The 22,876-nt window shown below is 36.0% G+C and overlaps 2 protein-coding genes across 2 annotated transcripts; both read right to left on the bottom strand.

Annotated features, from left to right (window-relative positions):
* Positions 1–395: 395 nt before the first annotated feature.
* LOC130105950 (B-cell receptor CD22-like) lies at positions 396–12,497 on the bottom strand. The gene is made up of 4 exons (XM_056272139.1): positions 12,452–12,497; positions 6,451–6,822; positions 6,113–6,361; positions 396–706 (listed from the first exon to the last, which is right to left on the bottom strand). Exons 1-4 carry the CDS (start codon positions 12,495–12,497, stop codon positions 396–398), a joined length of 978 nt encoding a protein of 325 aa, XP_056128114.1.
* Positions 12,498–19,080: 6,583 nt separating this feature from the next.
* On the bottom strand, positions 19,081–22,297 carry LOC130105949 (carcinoembryonic antigen-related cell adhesion molecule 5-like). The gene is made up of 6 exons (XM_056272138.1): positions 22,255–22,297; positions 22,032–22,088; positions 21,304–21,666; positions 20,966–21,214; positions 19,246–19,481; positions 19,081–19,104 (listed from the first exon to the last, which is right to left on the bottom strand). Exons 1-6 carry the CDS (start codon positions 22,295–22,297, stop codon positions 19,081–19,083), a joined length of 972 nt encoding a protein of 323 aa, XP_056128113.1.
* Positions 22,298–22,876: the final 579 nt, after the last annotated feature.

The following is a 22,876-nucleotide window of genomic DNA, read 5'->3' as shown; positions in this document are numbered from 1 at the left end:
TTTAACACTCCTTCGTTTCTTTCTGTAATAATCACAGACATTAACAGCATATGGACGAATATGAATGCTGTTTTTTAAAGATTACTAATAATCAATCACAAAGAGTCATTTTCTTCATCAGAACAAAAGTGAACTAATACAATCACTGCAGTTTATTATTGAGCTCACAGTATAAACAGGATGATGATGATGATGAAGATGATGATGATGAATAATCCTCCAGATGCCGCTGCGATCACAATCACATTCCTACCAGCAACATGATGAACTGAAAGAGGAAGATCATCATGATTAACTCTCCAAACTGATGAATGATGTGAAGATACAGGAGTGTGTTAATAAAAGCTTCACCTGTGACAGTTACAGCGTCTGATCTCTGAGACTCACAATAAATATTAGAAAATTATGAATTTTAAGTTTTTAACCAATGTGCTGGTGATCATTAACTCACACATGACGTTTAAAGTCACAGCATCAGAGTATTTCTCTTTATGTTCATTGATGGACTTGCACTTGTATTCTCCACTGTCATCAGAGCTGATCTTTGAGATGTTGAAGATTCTTCCAGATCCTACAATCGTTCCTCCTTTAAACCAGCTGATTTCTGCAGGAGGGTTTGAGTCACTGATGCAGTTCAGAGTCACTGAATCTCCCTCCACTATTACACCAGATGGACTGATGGACACTGAGACGTTCTTTGGTGGATCTGAAACAAACAAACAAATGAAACACACACTTAGTTGAGACTTGTGAATCTCTCTCCATTATTTCAGCAGACTGATGGAGATCACAGGATTCACTGGAGGAAAATAAACGTATCTGTGTCGGCTGGTGGAAAATGTTCTAGGAAGGACAGTTGGTTATTATTGGACAATTTCAGCAAACATCCCACTATTATTTAATGCTACACTCTCAGAAAATAAAGTACATAATTGTACCTTTAGGGGTACAATGGCTTGTCACTGGGGCTGCATAGGGTACATATTTGTACCCTTGTGATTTGTACCTTAAGAGACCAGTCTTGTACCTGTGGTGACAATTGTGTACCTTTATTTAACAGTACAAAAATGGACCCTTCAAAAATGGTACAAAATTGGCTTTGACAGGGTACAATTGTTGACTATAATGAGATTTTTTATATATTACACACACGCTGAATTAAAATCAGAAATTATTAAATCCTTTTAATTTTCACATTTTCCAACATTTCTTTTTAAACTCAATGTCTAACTGTGACATATAAACGATTATCATCTGAGTAAGAGTCATTTGCCTGAAAGTCCATTTCTTCTCCTTTCATCTCGACGTCGGTTACTTCTATGCCTGCTTCTGATATTTTCTGAAGGACCTCCTCGGTTGAAAGCCCTGTAAGAACCATGAGTAACCGTGCTCTGACTTCTTCTCCACCGATGGCCAAAAGAAGTAAAGACCGAAAACTGGACGTTCTTTTAAATTGAGATTCAAGCAGCCAATCAGGGCTGGCTCTACATACAGTCTCAGAAAATAAAGTACATAATTGTACCTTTAGGGGTACAATGGCTTCACAGGGGCTGTAGGGCTGGGCGATATATCGCACGATATTAGGTGTGTTCGACATCGGCTGCGGCTGGATGTAACTGATCGGCGAGAGTAGCCGCGTGCAGGCGGGGAGGAGCTGCAAACGGAGACGTGAAGTCGGACACTTTCTGGTTCCCGTAGTGACCGCTCACGTGGTGTTTGTATACTTTAGCACAGCTGAAGTGAAATAAATGCAATATTTGCCAAATACACAGATGTTTCAGAGACATTTTCATTCAATACTTTATGTACTGCTTCATACAGCGTTTGTTTGAACAAGAATAAAGTTTAACATAAGCCTACAGCTACTATCAATGAAGTGGAATCAACTTTTTTAATCAGTTTTATTTTGATAAACATAACACAATACATCGCGACTACATGACAAGAGTGTTTACTGTTATAAAAAAAACTGATTTGTGAGCTTTAGTGGAACTAAAGGTGTGAGAATAAGCAGAATAAACACGAAACGCACGTGATCGTTGTCATGCGGTGAATCCGGCCAATCGTGGAACAGCTGTGTCGTCATCAGAGCTCGTGCAGCCGCTCTTGAGAAGCTGCGCTGGCTGAGTTCTCCGGCTACTCTCGAATCGCTCTCGCGGTACTTTGATGGCATACGTCACAGTCACGTGGCGTCGGCGCTGTATCAAGTCGGACAAAATTTCTAACCGGCATGCACTGCTTCAAGTCTGCCGCCGATCGGTCTGCGCAGAGCTGCATGAAGTCGAACAAGCCTATTGTTATGCGCATCTCGTCAGTAAAGCCGGTTTCTTGATTAGTAGTAAATCGCCTTCACCTGCTTTCAGATGGAGCGGCATTTCAGTGAACTAGCCGTAGTTCACTGACAAGCTGAGCCATATCGCACTAATATCGCGGACGTATCGCCAGCGATATTTAATGCGATATGGCTCAGCTTGTCAGTTAACTACGGTTCACACAGCAAAAACTCCAGTGTTAAATTGAGATAGGTCCGACTGCAGAACCGCAGAACCGCAGAACCATACGTCATAGCAGTGTGAGGATGACAGCGCCAGCCTAACCGTCTGATGCCGGAAGTGGGCGTGGCCAGGCATTGCGCTACTTCTGTGTTTTAGAACGTTTCAAAGTTTAAAACAATGCTATTATACATATTTGTTTAAACGATTTAATTAAAGATATGTTTAAGATGTGTATATATATATATAGTTGTGTGTACAGGTGAAACTCGAAAAATTAGAATATTGTGCAAAAGTTCATGTAATTCAGTAATTCAAATTAAAAGGTGAAACTAATATATTTAGTATATATATATATATATATATATACATATGCATGATTATACTTTTCAGAGGGCCAACATTTCTGTATTTAAAATCCTTTTTTGTATTGATTTCATGTAATATTCTAATTTTCTGAGATTTTAAATTCGGGGTTTTCATAATCTGTAAGCCATAATTATCAAAATAATAACTTTTGCACGATATTCGAATTTTTCGAGTTTCACCTGTATAAATATATATATATATATATATATATATATATATATATCAAATATTATAAAATATAATAATTATTTGTCCTATTAACAAAAGACAATATACTACTATTAAAAATGCTTTTCAATTCAATCAAATGTTCAAGCTTTGTTTTAATTTTATTATTATTTTTGTTTAAAGCTTTATTCAATTTATATTGTTAATCATTTGACACAACAAATGGATAAAGTATAATTTTAACTTTTAAAAAACTATTTTGTTAATACTCAACCATTTCACAACTAACAATTTTTTTTCATAGACCAAACAACATAATTCTATGGTGGACTGAAACAAAAATGATTAATTAAATGCAATTATTTTTTTCCTCTGAAATGGCAAAAGCATCACACACAGATGTACCTGCTCTAAATAGCTAAATAATAGTAATTAAATAAAAAATAAAAATCGAACTAAATAAAATAAATTATAAAAAACAAAATCAAACCAAAGAAAATAAAAGCGAGTGTCATGACGAAAGGCGCCTCAGGAATCATCAGGATTAACTCCATGTGTATGGAGTTTTGATCTATTTAGTTTATTTGTCACTTGAGAAGTATTGTTAAATGTGTGCCTGCATAACTTTAATAAGATTTATTTTCTTTGGTTTGATTTTGTTTTATATAATTTATTTATTTGATTTATTTTGATTTTATATTTTGATTTAATTACTATTATTTATTTGGAGCAGGTACAGCTAGTGTGTGATGCTTTTGCTATTTCAGAGGGGGAAAAACTCATTTTATTTAAAAAATGCTTTTCAATTAAATCAAATGTTCAAATGCTCAAGCTTTGTTTTCGTTTTATTATTTTGTTTGTTTTAAGCTTTGTTCAATTTATATTGTTAATCATTTGACACAAAACAGATGCATAAAGTATCATTTTAACTTAAAAAACACTATTAACATTTGTTAATAGGCTACATTGCCTGTCTTTTGTTAATAGGACAAAACATAGTTATTATACTTTATAATTTTATAAATATTATATTTTATAATATTTGATTGATATATATATATATATATATATAGGCCTATCTCTTAAATATATATTTTGAATGAAATCGTTAAAAAATATATTCATAATAGCATTGTTTTAAACTTTCTAAAACACAGAAGTAGCGCAATGCCTGGCCACGCCCACTTCCGGCATCAGACGGTTAGGCTGGGGCTGTCGTCCTCACACTGCTATGACGTATGGTTCTGCGGTTCTGCAGTCGGTTACTATTGGTTAAATTAGCACTCCTGGGCGTGTATATGAGTCCACACTCAAGAGTGTTAAAGTGTTAAAATGTGAATGTTAAATTAACAATCAAGATTGTTAAAGTTAATGAGCTTATTAATTGATTCACTGAGTGATGATTGACCATTATTGAAGACACCTGATGTTAACAAGCAGAATCACTGAAGGATGAAAAAATAAAAAATAAAACGTTATGGTGATCAGTGTTTGCTTTAGTTGGGCTCTTGACCCTGAAATTTTTTAAATTTTATTAATTTTCTCTGTTGTATCTGAGTTATAACTGCCAGATGAACATAGAGAAACGTTGGTCAGGTGGTGTTGGTTATGTTTTGACAATCATAATTTGACCTGAATCACTGAACTCATATAAAGTCTAATCTCTGCCTTAAAAGTACATTGTTGATTACAGCAGCCTGTGATTCTACAGAATAAGGTCTGGTTTTAACCAGGTTAATCAACACCTGCACGAATGTGAATCCCGCGATATCCGCCTTTGATCTCATAGGTGTCTGATCCACTGCGAGAAGACAGATCTGTCCGGCTTGCCTGTAGTTTTTTCACTCCTCCTCTCACTGCAGCCGCCTACATTTCAGGCGAGGCAAGGCCAAGGCGCATCTCAAACAAGCCTATTACTGACACTGTGAATCTCACCGTATAAGAATGTCACTGGGATCATCACATTATCTCACTGGGACTGTATTTCAAATGTTTCAAGCCTCTCAAATTCTAGATAAATGTTTTACCAAGTTCTGGATTAAGTTTTATAATGATTCTCACAAAACTATTTTCTGCAAGATTTTTTTAAAGATTAATTATTATTTTTTTCTTAATATACACAATATACTATAATTCACAATTATAGGCCTACATGTATAATGTGTTGTGGCAAAAATTCATCTCAAACAAACATCACTGCGTAAGAGACACTCAGAGTCAAATTATATAAAATAGAAGTATTTATTCTTGCAAGAATAGGAGCAGTCTAATACACAGTTGTTACCCTGCAGAAGAGTGACACAGCCCCAGACAGACTGAACTAGCTTTTATCTTAGTTTCAAGGCCTTCTTCCCCCCAGAGCCTTCCTCCCAGTAGTTTTCCATAGACGTCACTAGTTGGCCCACTAAGCCCCCCTGCACCCAAAATGGCCTTCTGACATCTAGGTCAGAGGTCCTTGTTCGTCTGTTCTCTGGAGTGTCTCCCTCTTCTGCCTCCCCAGGTACATAAACAGAATCCTCTCTCACTACAAGTGAGACACACATGTGACATTCTTTGAATCATCTATATTTTACTAAAGATCAATGAATATCATTAAAATTGCCACTACAAATGCAACCACAAAAACTGAGGAAAAACTAAATGTTACATTTGTTTAGAGGGAGGAGAGCGCCCTCTATTGACCAGCCGCCACTGGTATTTATGGTAAATTTGTTATTTATATACTTATAAATGATGTATATAAATATATAAATATAAAAACATAAGCAATTTTTATTAATTGACAATTGCTTAATTACTTTAATAATAATAATAATAATAAATGTATTATTAATTACAATAATACATTTATTAATTGACCATTTTTATTAATTGGCACTACATTTGAAAAAAATATCTTTATCGTTTCCTTTTCAGTCTTAGAAATCCGTTGATTTTGAGACACATGATATAAATCTGTTGTTTTTCTTCCAGATTTTAGTGATAACACAAGAGCTCCCACGAAACTCACTGATCATTTATTAGCATTATGTCTTAAACTCTGTAGCTTTTCAAAGAAAGAGAAAAAGTGAATCTGCACTCACACGTGACATTGAGCTGAACATCAGGAGAGACGTGAGTGTGTCCGTCTACAGCACAGCTATATCTGCCTGAATCCTCTCTTCTGACTGACTGCAGCAGGAGTTCATTGTTTCTGTCTCTTCTCTCAGTTAATGGCTGTGAGTTTCTGTACCAGATGAATGTTGCTCTGTCAGTCAGAGCGCAGCTGCTTTTACATGTCAGACTGACTGAATCTCCCTCTGTCACTCTCTCAGGAGACTCCACCTGAAGATCTGAACACAACACACACATTATATCTAGTGCTGCTGTCATACACTGATTATTATTCAACATAATGCACAGAAGAAGAGATAAACCTCACCAAAGTCACCTGTGACAGTAAGAGTCACTCCTGATTTACCAGTCCATTTTCCATCAGGTTTATCAGTGATGAATCTGAAATAGTACATGTGTGAATCCTTCAGTGTCACATGACTCAGTCTGACGGTGCAGTTCTGCTGTTTATCTCCCAGATACTGAAGCCTCTGACTGTATTCAGGGTCATTAGACAGATCTGGAAACTCTCCATGATATTTTACCAGTGTTTTGGTCCAGAACACTTTCTTGATCTGATGTCCAGTAGGGTATGTATAAGTGCATCTCATTATCACTGTTGAGTCCTTTAGTGCACAGATGTGTGAAGGACTGTAACTCAGACCCCAACCACCCCAACCTTTATCAGCACTAGTAACCCCTGAAACACAGAATTCATACACTGTAAAAAGAGAACAACACAGAGTGTGTTGATGGTATTTTGTCACATGTTGTGTAGATTTTTAACACACAATGTGTGTTAAAAAGTAACTCTAGATAGAATAGCACTGGGTGGAGGGCAGTTTGTGTTTATGAAAAAAAAAGCTGTAAAATAAATAAAACAATAAATTAAAATAAATTAATAAATAAAAACTAAATTTATAAAAAAAAAAACCTAAAGATTAATGTTTTTTTGGCAGCCAATCACGTCATGCCTCTTGTCTTTTTAAAACAAAATGTTGCATTTTCTGTACTTTTCACTTGTTATTACTAACCGGGAGTGCGTTTCCCGAAAGCATCGTTATCCAACTATGATCGCAATTCCCATTGAACTCTATTGGTAACGACGGAACTTGCAACCATAGTTGTCTAACGATGCTTTCGGGAAACGCACCCCTGACTGACTTTATTTCTGTCAGACTCTACAGAAGCTCTTATTGAGAATTACAGGTTTTGTGTTGACGATTCATTGAATGTTTCAGTTGAAGTCAGAATCGCGATTAGTGTCAGCTTTATTTGAGCTTTTGAATCTTTAATTTTAGCTTTTCTTTTCTTTGTTGCTGTAACGGTGTCTTTATTATGCATATATTGTGGTTCTTCAACATGAGAGTGGCAATGTTGCCATTATCTGCACTTTAAGTGTGAATAGGATCTTAACTTCGACGCACGCGCACACGCACACACACACACACACACAGATGTAAAGATTCAGCAAATAAATCTCATCAATGGTGACAAACGAAAAGTTTTATGCAGCAATGCATGCTGGGAGCCACATAACTCATCCATGATTCCCAGCATGCATTGCGGCATGAATAAATTATGCAGCTGCATTTTGTTTCATGTCTGTTTGTTTTTGGACTTCCTTCTGTGTTCATTTAGTTCAGTTTCCCGCCACTCCTGGTTTCCATCATCTCGTCTTCATTAGTTCATTAGCTTCAGCTGTGTGTTGTTAATTATCTCATTAGTTCTCTGTGTTTGCCACATGTATATATACCTGTGTTCTCCTTTAGTGTTTGTCAGTTCTCGTTAATGTTTGGTTGTGTTTTTCTCCAGAGTTTCTCCAATGTGTTTGTTCAGTAAAGTCTTCCTTCCAAAGTTATTCCTCATCGTGTGTATTTCTTAGCACCACCACTCGTAACAAATATTCCTATTGTTCTGACTATTTGCTTTTATTTTTTGTTGTTGTTTTTGTTGTGACTTTAGTTGCTTGGGTAACACTTTCCATCATTAATAAATAACTACACAGGAACAAATGAGTAACGCACTATGAACACTACCAACCAGAGGTGGGAGACTCGAGTCGCAATTTTCTGGACTTGAGACTTACTTGACTAGATCTCTGAAAAGACTCGACTTGACTTTAGACTTGACTCTGACTTGTGCCTATTTACTTGAAATGACTTGTGAAAAAAAAGTTCAATTATTGTGATTTTTTTATATATATTTAAGAATGAGGGAACGCGGGCGGTAATGCACTCACTCTGTGTGTGCGGGTTGAGAATAAAACGATTCGCGGGACTCCCGCAAACTAGAAATATCTATGAATAAAACATAAAAACGAATACATTTTTATTCATCTGTTGCAGAAAAGCACAACTAAAACAAAATATAAACGATTTACAGGCCAGAGTTTCTATTCATAACATGTTTCCAGCGTTGAGCGATGTAGCCAATCACAGACATATGTGTTGATTTCTAGGAACGCAATGGCCAATCAGAAGCATTTAAGATAGACTCCCCTCACCGCTCAAAACGGACGTTTTGTTCAGTGCTGAGCTCTGTATGCTGGCAAATCCTCGAATTATAACAAACAAAGTGTATATATTATGAAAGCTTCATTGATAATAGCAGATGTGTGAGATCGCGATGAACTGACGTCAGCTTTTTAGGAATTATTAAGGGAGCGCACTTTGCGCGCAGTCATGCCAAACTTTGCACGCAGTAGCTGCTTTATACAGTGGTTTGTGTGTTAATGCTTTAATAACACATAATTTATCAGGAGCATTTATGCTGATGTGACACGTAGGCTAACTTGAAAGTATTTGGAGGTACAGAAAAAAAAGTATATATTTTGAGGGCGGGAGCGGGACAAAACATAAATGCTGCGGGCGGGAGAAAGTAATAAAGAAAGTAGTTGAGAACGTCAGTTATAACGACCCACGTATTAAAAATAGTCGGGTTTAAATTATTTAAATTATTAGATTTGTTATCTTAAAATTTCCATATAATATTTTGTGTTATGGGATCAAATCACCTGGATATTTAGAGTAAGAACATACAAACTTTGGCATACAGTACTAATTTAGAATGCAATATCTTTTTAGTTTTTTTAGTTTTTTTTTACAAGATGGGAAAACTTTTATTAATTCTTGTTTACTTGTCTTCATTTAATTTATTTTTATTTTAGAGCATTTAAAGTGCTTAATGATATTTTATTTATTACACACAAGTTAATTTATTTATTTTTGTAACCCATCAGCTAAATAAATAATAAAAGTCCCAGAGTTAAAAAATGTGTAAAACTAGTCTGTGTGCGACTTGGTATGACTTGATGACTAAGTTGCGACTTGACTTGACTTGACTTGACCCTTACAACAGAATGACTTGACTTGGACTTGCAATGTTAAGACTTGGACTTGACTTGAGACTTGCATTTAGCGACTTACTCCCACCTCTGCTAGTAACTACTATTACTGTAACTAACAAAAAACTCTGATGAATAAATTAGTAATTAGCAGTGCTTAGTCGAATGTGGAAGTTCACTCTTAGCTAATCTGTAGCTACTATTTTTTTATACCTCCTGGAGAACAACTGATTATATAATCATCAATAAACATCTGATCATATTTTCTCCTGCCATAACAAATTTTATAAAAATACAGTTACAACAGTCAAAGAAAGCTTTACAGCAAAGTAAAGCGTCAAGAGTAAAGCTGCCAATAATCACGATTCTGGTGACTTCAAATGACAGATCAACATCTAAACCTCTGTCCGATAAGAGTTCGGTTTAGATTTATCAAAAATAACATATATCTGACACAAGTTGTGAAACTATAATACATTAGTCTGTCCAGTCATTGAGCTTGAAACATTGTCTTGTCGATCTCAGTGTTAGAAGTTACAAATACTTCGATCGTTACCTTACTTAGGTAGAAATTTTGGGTATGCACTTTACTGGAGTAATTATTTTTCAGCCGACTTTTTACTTCTTACATTTTCACGCAATTATCTGTACTTTCTACTCTTTAAATTTTAAAAATAGCCTCGTTACTCCCATTTCATTTCGGCTTGTTGTCATTCCGTAGCCTGACTTCGTCATACTCATATTCTAGTCAGAATGTGAGTCTGATACTGCTCCATAGGGCTTTGATTATGAGGCGTGTCTTAACCGAACCAGGGAAAAAACAAAAAAACTCTGCACTCAATTGGATAGACCTACAACCAATTTACTTGGTCCTCCATGAGTGCGACCAAAGGAGAAACCACAACGACCGCAGGGTTTTCATTGCGTCCCATCTTCTTAGCGACCATCGGAGCCAGCTGATAAATTAAACTTTTGCCGAATCCCGTAGGAAGGACGGCAAACACATCTTTCCGATCGACAAATGCCTTGATTGCAGTTCTATGTTCGTCTTTTAAAATGAATGCGCTGTCGATTTCTTTTACAACAGACGCGATAGAGGAATCTATACATCTCAGTTCTCCAGCGGCAGTCATCTCTGAGGGAAACCAGTTCAACCCAAGCGCTCTTTGATAAAGTGATGATTACGTCCCTGCAGATCATCTGTCCATCATCGTATAAAGCCCGCCCTGGCAATTTGATTGGCCCGACTAATTCTGAACCGATCATAATTACTCCTCAATGGATCGAGTCCAGACCGAACTTCCCGACCAAAAAATGTTGTGGGCGGGGTTCGGGCTGACATCCAGGCTAGTCATTCCGGCTTGTCATCGTTCAAAAAAATGGCCAATAACACACACGGATAATAGATCCGAGTCCCGCCTCCTGAACACACATCGCTAAACTGATTGGCTTTGTGTTTTGTTTCTAACTTGTGAGAGTCTATAGTTACATTTGGTTGTGCGAAGTGGCAAAACTCCTCCGAAAGAAACCTAGAGATGTGCGGTAAGCGACGGAGAAATCAACAGTTTTCTGCTCAAGAATACGGGTCAAATCGCGTCAAATACTGATTTGGAGACAGCCATAATCGTGTGTGTGTGTGTGAGAGAGAGTGAGAGTGTGTGTGTGAGTGTGTGTGTGAGAGAGAGAGAGAGAGAGAGAGAGAGAGAGAGAGAGAGAGAGAGAGAGAGAGAGAGAGAGAGAGAGAGAGAGAGAGAGAGAGAGAGAGAGAAGAGAGTGTGTTAGTGTGAGATAGATAGAGAGAGAGAGTGTGTGTGTGTGTGTGTGTGTGCGTGTTTGCAACCCTACATTATTATAGGGTCAAAATATCCCCACAAAGATGGTAATATCCGAAATCCTTGTGGGGAATTTTTTTTTGAAAATGTAAAAATGCAGAAAGTTTTCTGTGATATGTGATTCTATCTTCCGCTCCATGAAACATGGTAATGCTCAGTAGTACACATATATGGTTCTTTAATGTATTTGCATTGTACTAAAATTGAAATAAAACTGAAATTCATTTTCTATGGGCATATATGCGGATGAAACAGTGCATCCCAAATTTTTCAACATTAACATTTTCATATAACATTATAGTCATTATGGCCTTTAGAAAAATGTTTTTTTTTTAAGGAGGTGGTAGCGCACTATAGTCCCCTGTGGCGCGGTCTAAGCTTTTGTCCTTAATGTATTTTTTTTTCCTTACATTACTTTTACTTTTATACTTTAAGTAGTTTTGAAACCAGTACTTTTACACTTTTACTTGAGTAAAAAGCTTGAGTTGATACTTAAAATTCTACAAAAGTCTTTTTAAACCCTAGTATCTATACTTCTACTTGAGTAATGAATGTGAATACTTTTGACACCTCTGGAAGTTCTTCATCAGCTTTGATGGAGAGTGTTGCAGAAAAGCAGAAGTAAATGTACAGAGACAGAGTGAAGAGAGAACCAAGAAGTCAGCAATGAACAACATGATGCACTCTCAAATAATGAAATATATGAAAAATAAGACAAAGAAAATAATCAAAGTGGATTTATTAAATACCCGATGACAACATATTAGTTTTGAGGCTTTTAGTTCTTATCTATCAGCTCAGAGCTCATTTATGCTAGTGAACTCCTTTGACATGATAAATATTTAATACACACATTCACTTCCGAGAACATGAGCCAAAAATATTCATGATCTGCTGCTATAGTGATTTTTGCCCAATCAAATGCTCTGAACTGAGAAAGTCCCTCCCCCTAAACCATGTGACACTGACTAGCAAGTAGCAAAAGACTATTGGACATTTCTAAAAGGGACGAGCGTTTGACATGTTCAACACAAACTTCCTGTTTCAGAGAGAAATATGCGAGTACAGGACAGAAGAAAGTGCAGATCAGCCACTCATGACGCCTTAAATAAAACATCAGTGTTTCTAATGTGAATGTAAGAGAGACTCACCGTGAATCATGAGCAGAAAGAAGATCAGAGGAAGAGGAGGAGCCATTCTGACCCACATCAGCATAAAATATATCTATAATACAGCATTAATATAATCATCAGCATAAAATATATCTATAATACAGCATTAATATAATCATCAGCATAAAATATATCTATAATACAGCATTAATATAATCATCAGCATAAAATACATCTATAATACAGCATTAATATAATCATCAGCATAAAATACATCTATAATACAGCATTAATATAATCATCAGCATAAAATTCATGTATAATACAGCATTAATATAATCATCAGCATAAAATTCATGTATAATACACCATTCAATTCGATTCACATTTATTTGTATAGCGCTTTACACAATACACATCGTCTCAAAGCAGCTTTAGAGAAAATACACGAGTCTACATTACAATTTAGAGTGATCTGTTATCAGATGTAACTGTAAGTTATGTATTTCAGAAATGTACATATACAAAATCACAGTTAGCTAAAATATATATTAATTTAAACAATGTCATAATTTGATACAGAAACAATGAGCTCATTGAAGTAACGAATACTTGCGGTAATATATTCATCACTTAAACAAGTATATGTAAATCCCCCTATTCTTAACATTTCTCATGTAAAGACACGTATGTTATATGAGCAATAATCATCAGTTTTATTTAAGCAAGAGTGTGTTTGTCTTACCGTGTTGAAGCTCATCAGATCAACAGCAACCAAATGACTGACGGTATGACACAAGCACTTTAGCTCTACACAGTGAAGGACTTTGTGTGGTTAACACTGTTTATTAATGACCAGCAACAGAAATATCACAGTCCCTCCTTCAACAAGAGAACAACATTACTGAACTAAAACTAACTAAAGAAAACCGATGATCTTTTCTGTAAGTTAAAGATGAATAATTGTGAAGATGAATGATAGTGATTTCCAGGTGAGGCTCATCAAGGTGGACAGAGGTGTAAAGTCCTTGTTCAGAAAGTAAAAGTCCTCCTCAGTATTTTGTTCCAATCACCTGGATTTGCTAATTCAGACAGGAGAGAGAACTAATTAGTGAAATCAGCTGACTGAGTTCATGGGTGGAAGAAACATATGGCAGGACTTTTACTCTTTGACCCCTGGACTATACACCTCTGCTTAAAGGGAAAGATACAGGAACACCAAAGACAGAATAAGCTGATAATATTGATTATAAAATGATAGTGTCCATTGTGAAGTGGCATAATTATGATTTTGTTCAGTATTTTAGGGCAAAACTATAAATTATTATTTAAAAGCAGAGAAATGCACTTGTATTCACCACTGAACATCACGTTAGGTGTTTTACTCCTCTGACTTAATTTTAGCATTTTTCATTTATATATTTTTTACACAGCGATAATTCACCAGCTTTTAATTTTCATTTAATTCCACTGTTACATGTTTCTTAAACTATACAGAAATTAATATCTTGTGACTCATTGCTGATGTTCCCTGTCAATCATGTGTGGCTCCGCCCACAGATCTCAGGATTGGATCATTTGTGCTCCGCCTCTTTCTGCACTTCCTGTTGATCTGAACAAACAATAAGATGAAGAAAGACTGACTGAAGTTCATTAAACAACATTATAAAACCTTTCACAAGATGCATAACACAATCACACTATACTGAAGAGAGTTTTATTGATTTTATTGAGAAGAGCTGCAGGTTCTGACACTTACTGATGGATTCTCATGTTTAGAAAAGCTCTGAGGATAAGAGTCTTCAGGAGGTCTGCGATCAACGGTCTGTGTGAAAGAGAGCGAGAGATCGGTCATGTGATCATCTGTGATGGAGTATCTGACTGACGTCTCACTTACTGTGAGTGTGTCGTACAGGTCAGAGGTCGTGGACTTGAGCTCAAGAGCTGTATATGTGTCTTCATTGGGATCAGAGATCTACAGGAGAGACAGAAGGACACACACATTGTGAGTTCATGTTTTAAACGCTGACTGTGATGTTTAGAGGATCTTGAAATCAGTTTTACTGGATCTAGAACTGAAGAATCAGGTGTTTGGACACGAGACTCGTGTGTCTTAAACTCTTAACATCTCTGTACGGCTCATAGCGGCTGTAGGAAACATCTCTGCATGCAGGAAAACACTGAAGAATTCAGATCATCTCACCTCCTTCATAGCAGATCTTCTGTCTATCCTTTTAGTAAGACTGTCAGAAGAAAGATGAATAAACAACACATTTTTATACATATATATATATACTACTTAAAGCTGCAATCCGTAACTTTTTTTGGTTAAAAATGATTCAAAATAAATTATTGAGCAAGTACATAACAGTGTTCAAAACTATCTCCTTATCTTAGCCTGATTCACAACTGTACGCTTGTAATAATGTGTTATAATCTGATATGTCGGGTCGGTTTTCGTGGAAAAAAGTGAGTTTTCTCCTGTTCATCTTTGTGTCATTACCTCACGTCCGTACACATAAAGAAGGAGTCCTGGCTAGTAGGTTATATCATGTGTGTGGATTGTAATTGTAATTGATACTAGTAAGAATTGAATTGTAGAGCTCTCTAATTCAATTCTTACTAGTAAAAATGCAAATACGATGAGTAACGCTGGGTACAATTTAAGCTAAAACGGCTTGCCATAACAGTAGCACATTTGTTCGCTTCATCCATAGTTATGGATTTCCTTTTGTTGTGCTTTTTTCTCTCGCTTTGTTATGGTCATTATAGTAAATTTCAGTTATGTTGTGCAAGTTATGAGAGAGCTTATTTTGTATATACTTCCAAGTCGTAGTAACTGTAATCCTGATGTACAGTGAAGATCCACACGGGTGCGTTGACAGTGTTGTATTACAAATTTATTAAATGTTTAATTTAGGTTCCAATACAATAGTATATAAACTGAGAAATTTCAGTAGACTGAATTTAGTATTTGAGGTATAAATGATGATTATATCAGAGTTTCCAGCAAGAGATTCCTGCCTGTCCTGATCTCTCTATTGTAAGTTAAATTAATCAGATTACTGAGACTATCACCATTTGTCTTTAATGGCTTTAGGAGCCCCTGTCCCAGTCGTTGAATAATGTATGTAAAATTACAAATATAATCTGTAATTAAACAGTAACAAAACAGTTAAATGATAAAACGGTCAAATGACTGGCAGCCCCCAAAAAACTGTAACATTAAAGTAAAACATCCTAAATTAAATAAACTGAAAAACACTGTGATAATTCAGGATATACTTGTAAAATAACAATCATATACCTTCATTGAAAAAAAAATCGTAAAAGAAGGGTCAAATGACTGGCAGCTACTTCTGCCAAACAAAAACCATAAAAAATTAAAGTAAAATCTTCTAATTCAAATAAAACAAAAAAAACCCTGTTATTTCCCAGCTATTTCCTGCATTATTATGATCATATACCTTCATTTTAAAAAAATCGTAAAAAAAGGGTCAAATGACTGGCAGCTACGGCTGCCAAACAAAAACCATACAATTAAAGTAAAATATCCTAATTTAAATAAAGTGTAAAAAACTTTAACAGAAATGTGATGTCACCATGATTGAGATCAGTGTTTGCTTTAGTAGGGCTCATGACTCTTGCGTTTTAATATTACTTTTTCTCTGGCTGCTTTAACTGTGTTTTGATGCACATTTATTATGGCAATAATTGCAAGAGAAAATATCAGATGATCTTGGTCATTTATTGATGATTTTATAGTCATATGACAGTCAAATCCCTGTTGGCTGTGAATAAATTATATATTGATGGACTTTAGTGTTATACAAAGGCAATTATTAATATCATACTTTATTCACATGATTTTTTTAAAATATTGTGGCATCAGTATTATAGCAATCTCAAATTAAAAAAATATATTCTACATAAAATGTTTTGAGTTCGTTTATTTTGTAGGGAGTAGAGAGACATCAAGAATCAACATATGAATCTCAACAATGGTGACAATCAACAAAGCCTTTTTGTGACTTTATAATAGGTCAGAATTTTTTTCATTGTCACCATTGTTGAGATTCATACGCTAATTATTGATGTCTGAGTGAGTCTATAAGATCCTGTCAAAACATTTTCTGCATAATAACTTCATAAAATCTTAAAGCTGCCGTCGGGAACATTTTTTTGATCATATTCAGTGAAATCGACACTATAATCTGACAGAACAACATAAATAAAGTGGTTTTAGAAAAAACCCCGAGCTTCTAACTCCACCTGGAGCTTGTTATTTGTTTTGCAAAAATCCACAGCTCCCGGTTCATCATGTCCAATCAGCGCAGGGGGCTGTGAGATCTGACTCTCAATCACAGATCGGGCACACGCCACCCCTCGCGCACGTTACAATCACATGCACACGCCTGAAGTTCGCGGAAGTTCGCGCAGTAACGAAGAGTGATGGCGGAAAATCAAGTAAGCTCATTTAGAGTATAAATGACGTCAGCAAATGCAATCTATCGGTACATTAGCCAGGACAGCATACCTCCAAATACTCCATGGTGTTGATGGATGCTGATGAGACGGGCGCGTTCCAGGGCTCTCAAGTTTTGAAGACAGGTAAGAGTGACACCCAGCCGACGGGGGTAGGATATTGATTTTTGTCATTGGTTGTTGCGTTAAATCTTACCCAGATACAATAGTGCTATTTTCTGATTGGCTATTGTGTAGCTCGACGAACAACACCAGAGGAAACGCGCTTGATTCATGGCGGTTCCACAGTGAGAGCGGCGCGGCCAGAGTTTTGGCCACTGCGGCATATTGAATATATTACAAATAGTTTTTCAGCGTGAGAAATACAATGTGTGGCGGGAGAGCGTGACAAAAGAACGAAATGAGTGACTGTCACGCTCAATGCGTGACACTTAAGAGCCCTGGCGTTCACTGAAAATCTGGTGCACACGCACTGACCAGAGCTGGCACTGACGAGCATGAACTGGGTGGGAGGGTATCCGTTGATAGTGGGGGAGGGGCATGAGAGTTGTAAACATTCAAAATTTTACTAAATCCACTCAATCTGCCAGACTTGCCGACTGGAGCTTTAATATCACAGCATTGTAGGATCTTCTATAGCAATACTGGCATTCTAAATTAACAAATAATATTTTACAACTTATTCAGTTAATAATAAGTCATACCAATCAGGTGGTATCAATAAAGCAGACAACTGCTTGATATTATTATCACTAATTAATGACCAACATCATCTGATCTGAGTTTCTCTCGGCTTCCTACAATAACAAATATGTATCAGAGACACACAGGTAAAGCAGCCAGAGAAAAACTAATGTTAATATCTGAAGGGTCAAGAGCCCAACTAAAGCCAGCACTGATCTCTATCATGGTGACATCAAACTTTATTATTTTCAATAAAATATCAACTTCTAAACCTCTGATATTTCTCAATAAGATTGTTAGTATGAAAGAAGTCTGGATTGTAATAAGTGAAGATGCTGAGATCTTGAGAGATCTGTTAGTGTTTAATGTTCTGTTGGGATGTAAAGTGTTTCTGTATGGTGTGTTTTGTGTGTCACCATTGTGTTGAAGAGTAGAGCCTGAGCTTCAGTCCAGGATGAGTTAAGAAACACTGATGAAATGTTGTGTGTTGCTTTATTTAACAGACAGTAACTGTGTAGATGCTGATGACATATAATCACAGTAAATCATGCATGTAGTTTATAGCAAGATATTTACTTTTTACAGTGATTATGTTTTTTAATAAAAATTCAGTAAATATATATATATATATATATGTGAAATAACTGTGTTTCCGTTAAAAAGCTTAATGAAGATTTCTGCAATAGTATTTATTTAAATTAGGATATTTTACATTCATTTTATGTTTTTTGTATGGCAGCCATTGCTGACAGTCATTTGACCTTTTTTTCACAGTGAAGGTGTTTGATCATAATAATTCAGGAAATAACTGTAAAATAACAGTGTTTTTCTGTAAAACATTTAAGGACAAAGTTTGGAAACGTTTTTTGCACTCAATTTAAATTAGGATATTTTACTTTATTTTTACGGTTTTTGTTTGGCAGCCGTAGCTGCCAGTCATTGACCGTTTTTTTACGATTTTATTTTTTACAGTGTGTACTTCATTTACATGCTTTGTTTCAGAGTGTCTCCACCTCTCTGTAAATCCCTCACCCTGAAAGGTATATGAACTAAAATGAATACTGCCTTGATTTAGACTTGGATACTACAGAGATGCAACAGCAACTTCTCAATAAAGAGTAACTTCTGCTTGAAAGATATCCCAACGTCTCCTGGTCTCTGCTTTGAAGACGAAGAAAAGTTTCCAACATCAGAAAACCCACACACACCTCAAAACATTAGATTCACTCGCGCTGACGAGCCGTGCCGATGCACAACCCACATACAGAAGATAACTCCACAAATAACTGCAATTTCAGCTTTACAACAGAGATGGCGTCAAAGAGGCAAAACTTACACACTACTGCTTTAAATGTAACACTTAACCTAAATGTAATACAGTAATTCTTCATACATAGAGAAGGAGATTTTTTTTAAATGAACTTCTTACCAAATGTACATAATAAAAGCACCTGATGCTCCACCGAGTAAAACACAGACAGCAACACCAACACCGACAGTTACAGACGAGAAACATCTGACCACTGAAATACAGATAAAAACACACCAATGTTAAACAGGACTAGATCAGACAAAATATACTGACAGATAAGAAAGAAAGCAGGTGTATGTGGTTAAAATACAGAATATGATTCATAAAACTCACACATGACGTTTAAAGTCACAGCATCAGAGTATTTCTCTCCATGTTCATTGATGGACTTGCACTTGTATTCTCCACTGTCATCAGAGCTGATCTTTGAGATGCTGAAGATTCTTCCAGATCCTACAATCGTTCCTCCTTTAAACCAGCGGATTTCTGCAGGAGGGTTTGAGTCACTGATGCAGTTCAGAGTCACTGAATCTCCCTCCACTATTACACCAGATGGACTGATGGAGATCACAGGTTTCACTGGAGGATCTACAGATGTCAGGTAAAAGTATTTATCAGTGGCGGCTGGGAAAATGTTCTATAAAGTTTTTTTTTATTATTGGACAATTTCAACAAACATCCCAGTTTTATTTTTCACTGTTTAATGGTCAACATAGTGAAAGTTAAAGAACAAGTTTAGGAAAAAGTTAACAGAAGGAAACTAAGACTAGAATTTGAGAGGCTTGAAACATCTGAAATACAGATAAATGTTTTCTGGATTCAGCTTAAGGATGATTCTCACAAAACTGTATTTAAAAATAATTTGTTATTTTCCTATTCTACAATATATACAGTATATACTGAAACCACAAAAACTGAGGACAAATTAAATGTTACATTTGTTTAGAGATATTTTATATGTATGTAGGAGCACATGGAGAAAGCCAAGAGAGCGCTCTCCTCCGGCTTGACCTGATGTATATAGAGACTATCAGAGGTGGAAAGTCCAGGGGTCAGAAAGTAAAAGTCCTGCCATATTTTTATTCCACCCATGAACTCACACAGCAAAAACTCCAGTGTTAAATGAACTCTCCTAGGAGTTCATTTGGCTCCAGACTCAAGAGTGTTAAAGTTAATGAGATAATTAAGTGATTGATTGAGTGATGATTGAGCATTATTGAAGACACCTGATGTTAACAAGCAGAATCACTGAAGGAGTGATTATAGTGATTATTGTGTGATTATATAAGGAAAATAACTTTATTTTTTGATCATGTGTTTACTAACACTGATAGTTTCACTGCATAGAAATTAATACTGAGCTGATGTGTTTTCTTTTTTTCTGATTGCATTTAAAGGTGATCAACCTATTAAACTCCAGTAATGTATGAATTACAAATGATGGTTTTGGAAAATTAAATAAATTCAAAGAAAGAAGATTTTAAGGAGCTGAGTTGTCCAAGTGTCCTCTATCATCTCCTAAGCCCTTTTCGAGTTTAAGGCAGTCACTGAAGCCAAAACCAAGATAACTCGACATATATTGTGAATCAGCAATTGGCTAAACTGCTTCACAGATTTCTCTCTCACATCAGAGCTGAACTTGAGACATGTGGACAAGCAGAGGGAACATAAATATAATTTATCAATATCAATTTATACTATTATTAATACAAATAATAATGATAATAATGATTATTTTGTGTGTGGTTCAGGGAGGGCATCACCGTCTATTGACCAGCAGCCTCTGGCATTTATGGTAAATTTGATTTATAGTTATGTTTTTTATATATATTACATAATTTGTAAGCAATCAATTGACAAAACACTGCATTTGAAAAAAACTATCTTTCCAGTTTCCTTCTCGGCCTTAGAAATCTGTTGTTTTTGAGACACATGATATAAATCTGTTGTTTTTCTTCCAGATTTTAGTGAAAACACAAGAGCTCCCACAAAACTCACCGTTAATTTATTAGTTATGTCTTAAACTCTGCTAGCTTTTCAAAGACAAAGAGAAAAAGTTAATCTGCACTCACACATGACATTGAGCTGAACTGCAGGAGAGACGTGAGTGTGTCCGTCTACAGCACAGCTATATCTGCCTGAATCCTCTCTTCTGACTGACTGCAGCAGGAGTTCATTGTTTCTGTCTCTTCTCTCAGTTAATGGCTGTGAGTTTCTGTACCAGATGAATGTTGCTCTGTCAGTCAGAGCGCAGCTGCTTTTACATGTCAGACTGACTGAATCTCCCTCTGTCACTCTCTCAGGAGACTCCACCTGAAGATCTGAACACAACACACACATTATATCTAGTGCTGCTGTCATACACTGATTATTATTCAACATAATGCACAGAAGAAGAGATAAACCTCACCAAAGTCACCTGTGACAGTAATAGTCACTCCTGGATCACCAGTCCATTTTCCATCAGGTTTATCAGTGATGAATCTGAAATAGTACATGTGTGAATCCTTCAGTGTCACATGACTCAGTCTGACGGTGCAGTTCTGCTGTTTATCTCCCAGATACTGAAGCCTCTGACTGTATTCAGGGTCATTAGACAGATCTGGAGGCTCTCCATGATCTATTACCAGTGTTTTGGTCCAGAACACTTTCTTGATCTGATGTCCAGTAGGGTATGTATAAGAGCATCTCATTATCACTGTTGAGTCGTTTAGTGCACAGATGTGTGAAGGACTGTAACTCACACCCCAATCACCCCACTGGCTACAAACTCCTGAAACACATATTAAAGGGATAGTTCACACAAAAAATATTTTTTCATAATAACTGACCCCTTGTGTTCATTACATTCTTTTTTCTTTCTTTCTTTTTTTACACATTAAACACATTAAAAACATTATTATAATCATTATTGATGCACATATTTATAGTGTACATTAATTCCAATCAGAATAATTTAAACATTTATCTGAAGCTCTGACTGCCTTTATTTTTTACTTTATTTTGAAGAATTTTTATTCACATAATTGTTTTTCTGAAAGGGGTTTTAACAGTGCGCTGTCGGACTCATGATTTGAAAGAAAGACTTTGATAAGAGACTAAAGAACATTAAACTATTCTCCAACAGGAGCGACTCACCGTGAATCATGAGCAGAAACACCAGAGGAAGAGGAGCAGCCATTATCAGTGACATCTCTACAAGAACAATAATACACTATCACACACAATGAGCATTATAAAACAATCTTCAGCTTTAGGAACATTTCCATAAACTATTTTTCATTGAGAATATTTCCTTTTGATTAGGTCAGTGGTTTCTACAACAGTTTTACTCTGACACAGTAACCAGCGTAACTCTTACCGTGTTCTGGCGAGTCTCTCCCGCGGATGTTGAACTGATGCATTTCTCATGGTTACACACTGTTTTTAAAATGCTGCACAGACAGAAATGTTTCTTCCTCTTTCTTTACTCGTTCTCCTTTGTCCACCACTTTGATTGGTCACAAAGATGTATTAACATATAGGATGTATTTACAGTTTCACTTGGATTATTTTATATTTTAAGGTTGTTGAAGGGATGTTCATAAATAAATAGAATAAAAATAGTTTTAAAACCAAGTTTTTATAACCTTTCTTCCTGGAAACATTTTCTGAAGAATTATTGAGCAAGACACTCGAGATAGGAACTTATATTGAGGAAGACTGGATGTCGACACTTTGACCGCGGACAGACCAGTTATATTTTGACATCCTTGAGAGAATATTTGCCATCAGTTTATTGGCGAAAAGAATAGTGACAGGAAGTTGTGGACAGTAGAGGTGGGTGGGACAGGAAATGACCTCATCCAGAATCAGTTCACCCACAATGTGTCTTAATTCTTAGCTAATATTGCTTAAAGGAGAACTCCGGCGCAAAATGAACCTTTGGTCTAATTACACATTGTTACCTAGTCAACTGTTATCTGAGATTTGTTTTCATGATT

This window comes from Rhinichthys klamathensis, unplaced genomic scaffold (genome assembly GCF_029890125.1).
Source record: "Rhinichthys klamathensis goyatoka isolate OS25496 unplaced genomic scaffold, OSU_Roscu_1.1 h1tg000330l_1, whole genome shotgun sequence".
NCBI classification, from domain to species: Eukaryota; Metazoa; Chordata; class Actinopteri; order Cypriniformes; family Leuciscidae; genus Rhinichthys; species Rhinichthys klamathensis.
This window is presented reverse-complemented; position numbering and strand designations above follow the sequence as displayed.